The sequence below is a fragment of the Eimeria tenella genome, genomic scaffold, assembly GCF_000499545.2.
Source record: "Eimeria tenella Houghton genomic scaffold, Eth_scaff63, whole genome shotgun sequence".
Taxonomy (NCBI): Eukaryota; Apicomplexa; class Conoidasida; order Eucoccidiorida; family Eimeriidae; genus Eimeria; species Eimeria tenella.
In genome coordinates, this window is record NW_013543429.1 from 1 (window position 1) to 6,596 (window position 6,596).

The 6,596-nt window shown below is 62.3% G+C and overlaps 1 protein-coding gene across 1 annotated transcript; it reads right to left on the bottom strand.

The window, feature by feature from the left end:
* Positions 1-24: 24 nt before the first annotated feature.
* Positions 25-6,411, bottom strand: ETH_00014160 (uncharacterized protein; the record flags this gene model as incomplete). The annotated part of the gene is made up of 3 exons (XM_013377798.1): positions 25-4,820; positions 5,067-5,694; positions 5,914-6,411. Coding segments are annotated over 3 exons (5,922 nt in total), but the record flags the coding sequence as incomplete, so codon positions are not given.
* Between the last annotated feature and the right edge of the window lie 185 nt (positions 6,412-6,596).

Consider the following 6,596-nt stretch of genomic DNA (forward strand, 5'->3'; position numbering starts at 1 on the left):
TGCTGCTGCTGCTGCTGCATCTACGGGCGCAGCAGCAGCAGCAGCAGCAGCAGCTTGGGGACTGCTTCTGCATATGCAAAGCGCGACAGCATCAGCTCCCTCCATGAGGGTCAGCAGGAGCCGCAAAGCCCTGCAGCATTTCGTGACCTCTTTGAGATCTGCTGCATCCTCTGCTGCTGCTGCTGCCTGCAACGCAGCAGCAAAAGCAGCAGGCGCTTCTGAAGTGCCCACAGCTGCAACAGCAGCAGCAGCAGCACCAACGAAGCCCGAGTCTGCTGCTGCTGCATGCGGCGGGAGCTGCAGCAAAGGATTAGGCCGAGGATAAACTGCAGCCACAATGCTGCTCAAAATGCTGCTGCCGCTACTGCCGGTGCTGCTGCTGCTGCCCCAGTTGCGCTGCGCAGCAGCAGCTAGGAGCGCAGCCTGATCTTTCTGCTGTTGCTGCTGCTGCTGCTGTTCTTGTTGCAGAAGCAACAGCAACGGCGCCGCATGCGTTTGGGCGGAGCAACAAAGCAGCTCCAGAGATGCAGTCAGGCCTTTCAACGCAGTTTCATGGGCCGCTGAGTCAAGCTTGCTGCTGTTGCTGCTGCTGTTGCTGCAGCTGTTGCTGCTTCTGCTGCAGCAGTTAAGAAAAGCGGCGAAGGCGCGATGTACAAACGACTCACTTGCGACCCACTCATCGAGCGCTGCAGCAGCGGCAGCAGCAGAAGTGGCACAGCCTCCTCCTGCTTCTGTTGCGCAGCTGTCGCCGCCGTCATTGCTGCTGCTGCTGCTGCTGCGTCTGCTGCAACAGCGCAAAGTGGACAGACACTGCAGCGCCTCCGCCACCTCCGTGCTGCTGGAGCAGCAGCAGCAGCAAAACCCCCCAGGGAGGAGCCCCTCTCTCTCGAGCAGGCGCTGGCAGATTGCAGGGCAGACCCAGCTGTACAGACGCAGTAGCAAGTCCGGCTGCTGCTGCTGCTGCTGCTGCTGTAGCTGCTGCAGCAGAGCCGAGGCAGCAACGAGACAGCCCCGCAGGCAACGCCAGGCAGCCACACGAACGCTTGGGGCTGCTTTGCCCAAGAAGGTGAGGAGAAGGGTCACCTGGCTTTCGAGCAGCAGCAGCTGCTGCTGCTGCTGCTGCTGCTGGTAGTGCTGCGCGTAATAGCGGGGGTCCTGCATGAGAGCTGCAGCCCCTGCTGCTGCCAGCTCCTGCCATTCCTCTGCTGCCTGCGCAGCAGCAGCAACAGCAGCAATAGAATTGTGGAGGGCACAAACCCGCAGTGCCACCAAGGCCTGAGTTACTGGCTGCTGCTCCTGCACCGAGCTCTCATCTTCTGCTGCTAAGCGCGAGTGCTGCTGCAGCAGCTGCTGCAGTTGCAGCTGCAGCAGGACACTGCTGCTGCTGCTGCTGCCGCCCGACGCGATCGCAGGATCCAGAACCCACGGCGCATCGGCCGCCGACCTTGCAAGGCACACTTTGCTGCTGCTGCTGCTGCTGCTGCCGCTGCTGCTGCAGGAGCGTGGGGGCAGCGAGTGCTGCAGAACGACAGCAGCAAACTGCAGCGCCGCCCGGCGCAAGAGCGGGAGCTGCGCAGACACCCCAAGTAGGCTGCCGCAAAACTGAGAGACGTTTGGGAGCGTCATCCATCTGCTGCAGCAGTCTCCTGAACTGCTGCTGCTGCTGCTGCTGCTGCTGCTGCTGCTGTGGAATGGGCCTGGAGGAGCCGCAGCAACTGCTGCGAAAGGCAGCAGCTCCGCTAGCAGCTGCGTGCCCAGTAGCAGCAAGTCAACGTCGCCGCTGCACGCCACAGCAGCGCCACCCGAGTTGGGTTGATGCAGCCCTAACTCCTCCATGTTTGGTGCTGCTGCTGCTGCTGCTGCTGCTGCTTGCTCCTCGGCCTCCAGCATGGCCTCAGCCACCTGCTGCGCAAGCTGCTGCAGAAATGGATATGTGTACCTTTTGGCTGCGAGGGCCATAGCGCGGAGGCCCTTGGCAGCAGCAGTGGAGAGCGAGCAGCAGCAGCATTTGGCTGTTGCTGCTGCTGCTGCAAGCCCTCTCCTGCTGAGGCAGCAGACCGCAGCAGCAGCAGGTTCCACAGGTTGCTGCAGTGCTGCACAGATCTTCCTGCAGTACTGCAGCGCCTCTGCGTACGTGGCAGCGTCAGAGTGGGGGCTGCTGCCAGCAGCAGCAGCAGCAGCAGCAGGGGCGCCATCAGCAGTTGAAAGAGCAGCAGCAGTAGGAAGAACGGAACCGTCACCTAGCGATTGCTGCAGCAGCAACTGCTGCTGCTGCTGCTGCTGCAGCGGGGAGGCCTCGCGCAGCAGCGGCGGGTGGGACAAAACCTCCAGCAGCCTCTTCAGCGCGGGGTGTGAAGGCAGCAGCAGTTGCTGCGCCGTTTTTCTTGTTAAAGACAACTCAGCAGCAGCAGCACGAAGGATATTTTTGCTGCCAAGCGGCGCCTCTAGCAGCAGCAAAGGCCCGACCTGAGCTGCCTCAGAGCAGCAGAAGCACGCCTTGCAGCAAGGCGCTGCTGCTGCTGCTTCCGTGGCTGCTGCGGCTGCTGCTCCTGGCGCTGGTGGCGCTGCAGCAGCACTGTCTGAGGACCCGCCCGTGGGCAAAGCGCTGTTGCTGCTGCTGCTTCCATCGCTGCCCTGCAGCAGCAGCTGCGAGTCAGCAGCAGGCCTTGTGGGAGCAGCAGCAGAAACTGCTGCTGCTGCTGCAACTGCTGCGTCAAGGGCCGAGGCGTCGCTAGCTAGCTGGCTAGCCACCAAGAAGGCCGCGTCCTGGCTGCGGCTAGCCCAGCTAGCTTGTGCTGCAGTGCAGCAGCAAATAGTGTCCGTGTCTAGGGGCAGCTCTACGCGCAGCCGCAGCCAAGAAGGCAGCAGCAGCCGTGGCTGCTGCTGAGGCTGCTGCAGCAGGGCCTCCAGCGAGGGCCCCAGGGGGCACACCCGGTGGTGAAGCAGCAAAGACTGCTGCGGGTGAAACAGCAGCAGCGCCAAAAGCTGCAAGGATGAAAGAGACACAGAAGCTTCCAAGGCGAAGCAGTGCTGCAGCAGCAAGTCCCCCAGCAGCTGTCTGTACACCTCAATCACGTAGTGCAGCAGCGGGTCACCCGGAGGCAGCAGCAGCAGCGGCAGCGCCAACACGCGAGCAGCAGCCGTCACGAGCGCATCGTGCTGCTGCTGCTGCTGCTGCTGCGCTGCAACGCGCAGGAACTGCAGCAGCGAGAAAAGCAAGGGCTGCTCCTGGTCGTCCCAGGCTGCAGTGGCGACCTCTGGCAGGGCCGCGGCCGCAGCAGCAGCAGCAGAAACAGCAGCAGCTGCAGCAGCAGGACTGTCTGCTTCCGGCGGCTGCTGCAGCAGCAACGTCAGCAAAGAGCAGCAAAGGCTGCGGAGGAAGGGCCTGGCTTCTTGGGCAGTGGAGTGTACGTACACCTCAAAAGTCCGCAGCGACTCTGCGCGGGTAGCAGCAGAAAGCCGCGGATTAGCAGCAGCAGCACAAAGGACGGAAGCTTCTGCTTCTTCCCAAAGCAGCCCTTGCACTTGCTGCTGCTGCTGCTGCTGCTGCCGCTTGCTCTCCGACCACAGCTGCAGCGCCGCCCCCACGGGGTCCGGCCCCAGCGGGGGCGGCAGCTGCAGCAGCAGCTTCAGTGCTGCTCCTGCGTTTTGCCGCTGTTGCGCAGACACGGAGAACAGCCGCTGCAGCAGCAGCATGCGGTAGACGGGCAGCTGCTGCAGCAGGAAATGCGGCCCTGGCTGCTGCTGCTGCTGCTGCAGCGTCCTGCTGCACTCCTCCAGCAGGCAGGGATCGTACATGTCGATTAGGCAGGCGCAGGCGCGCAGGAGCAGCTGCGTGTCCCGCTGCTGCTCCTGCTGCTGCTGCAGCCCCAGCCGCACCTGTTGCTGCTGCTGCTGCTGCAGCAGCAGCAGCAGATGCGTGGCTGCGCTGCGGACGAAGCGGCTCGGGGCCTCACCAACCAGCGAGACAGCCTCCAGAAGACAGTCAGGCTGCAGCAGCAGAGAGTGACCAGTGGTCACGCTGCTGCATGCAAGGAAGCAAACTCTGTCACAAACCCACTGCTGCGGGCACGACAGCAACAGCAAGGCAGCAAAGATGTGGTCCGACGCTCGGCAGCGGCTGCAGCCAGAGCTGCACAGTTTCTTAGCTGCCGTTCCTGCTGCTGCTGCTGCTGCTGCTGATGCTGCTGCAGCTTCAGCCGCGGTGTGCTCGATGAGGCGAAGCAAGGCAGTTCTTAGGTGCTGGGTGCCTCCCGTGTCGTTGCTGCTCCTGCTGCTGTTGCTGCTGTTGCTGCTACTGCCGTTGCTGCTGCTGCTGCTGCCGGGCGCTGCAGCGTCTCCCTCCAGTCTCTCCAACAGCAGCAGCTGCAGTACGTCAGCAGCAACGCCTTCTGGGTTGCTGCTGCGAGTTTGGCGGCACCCAAAAAAGTCAGCAACTTTCCTAAATATACACACGCCACTGTTGCCGCTGCTGCTGCTGCTGCTGCTGCTGCTCCCGTTGCTGCTGCTGGGGGCGCGAGACGCACCACGGGCGCACGGCGAAGCAGCAGCAGCAGCAGCAGCAGTGCTCTTGACAAACGCGAGAGAGGCAGCCATATAGAGGCCATCTGCGAGAGCAGCAGCAGCTGCAGCAAGTAGGGGACCCTGGTGCAGATGCTGCTGCTGGACGGGAGATAGCAGCAGCTGCTGCTCCTGTTGCTGCTGCCCTTGCTGCAGCGGTAGCTGCAAGCCGCAGGCATCCAGCAGCAGCGGCAGCGAAAGGGGACGGCTCAGAGGAAGAGAAGTGCGCAAAAGCAGCTGCAGCAGCAGCCCTTCCAGGCCTGCAGCAAGCAGCCAGTCTTGACGTGGCTGCCCGGGGGGCAGCAGCAGCAGCAGCTGCAGCAGCAAGTCAATCCACGCTGCGCCAGACCACCGCAACAGCAAACAAGCTCCAAACTGCACCCTGCTGCTGCACTAGCTCCGCAGACTGTAGCAGCAGCACAGACAGAACAGCTGCAGCAGCGGCAGCACCAGCAGCCGGGACGCGCCTGCCACACGCTGCAGCGGCAACAGCAGCAGCATCTCACCGTCTTGGTGGCCAGTAAGTGGGCGGCCGATGAGCTGCGGGCAAATGAATTTAACAGAAAAGGACTCCGTGTGGGGAGCCCCGCGCAGCAGGGCCTCTAGGGAAGACTCCTGCTGCTGCTGCTGCTGCTGCTGCTGCAGCTGCTGCAGCTGCAGCTGCTGAAAGCATTCGGAGGGAAACAAGTGTGTTGCTGCTGCCCGCAACTGACGACCGACGTGCACCAGCTGCTCTTGAGACAGGGGGCACCAATCAGCAGGACTGGAACTGCTGCTGCTGCTGCTGCTGCTGCAGTGCAGCAGTGCCGCAACGTCTGCTGCAGCAGCTGTGAGGCTGGATACCAGCGGCATCACTTGGGGGTGCAGCAGCAGCACGTGCTGCTGCAGCGCAGCAGAAAGAACTGGGGCAAGGAGGCTGCGGGGGCCAGCAGCAACGCTGAGACACCGGCAGCTGCAGGAAGCCTTGCGCAGCTTTTGCTGCAGCAGCTGCACCTGCTGCTGCTGCAGCGGCGGCATCCAGGTGCTGCTGCAGCTGCGACGCAGCAGCGCAAGCGCATGCAGCGCGAACTGATTTGCTGCAGCAGCACGAAACCCCACAAGCTCCAAAGAGCCTGCCAGCGGCTCCAGCAGGGCCTGAGCAGCAGCCGCAGCAGCAGCACAGCAGCAGCAATTCAAGGAGGCCATCACTTACGGCCAGAAATAGCAGCAGCAGCAGCAGCAGCATGAGCAATAGAAGCAATATTGGCGTCGGCGCAGCTGCTTCAGCCACAGCAGCAGAGCAGCAGCTGCAGCAAAGAACAGGAGAAGCCGCGGCAGCAAAATTGACAGCAGCTGCTGCAGCAGCAAAGTCACCTCTCTCAGTTTGTGTAGGATTTTAATTTGGGCTTCCAAAGCAGCCAAGGCGAACTCCGAGGCTGCTGCTGCTGCCGTTGTTGCTGCTGCTGCCGTCGCTGCTGCTGCTGCCTGTGCTGCTGCTGTGTCCGCTGTGCCAGCAAAAGTGCCTCTAGTTTTGCAACGCTGCTCTAGTGCTGCAGCTAGGGCCAGCAGCAGCGATGTCTGCTCCGTTTCACGCTGCTGCTGCTGCTGCTGTTGCTGTTGCTGCTGCTGGTGCTGCTCGTGCAGCAGCAGCAGCAAAGAAGGCGGGAAGTCATTGAGCAGATCGTGCGGCAAAGACTTGCACAGCTGCTGCACAACTTGGGGCTCCAGAGACGCAGAAACCAAGGCCGAGCTGCAGCACAAAGCAGCAGCAGCAGCAGCAAGAGGAGCAGTAGCAATAGCAGCAGCAGCTACGGCAGCAGCAGCGGCGGAGTTAGCAGCAGCACCAAGTCCAAGCAGCCCAGTGTGGCACATTTTCAGAGCTGCAGCACTCACGCTGCAGCTGCAGCAACAAGAGCAGCAGCAGCGCGCAATAAGCAGCAGCAGCAGCACAACAACACAATAGCCGCCTTCAGCTGACGCAAAAATAGCCGCAACACTTTTAGCAGCAGCAACAGCAGCAGCAGAAAAAGCTTACGCTGTCCCTTTAACAAGGCATG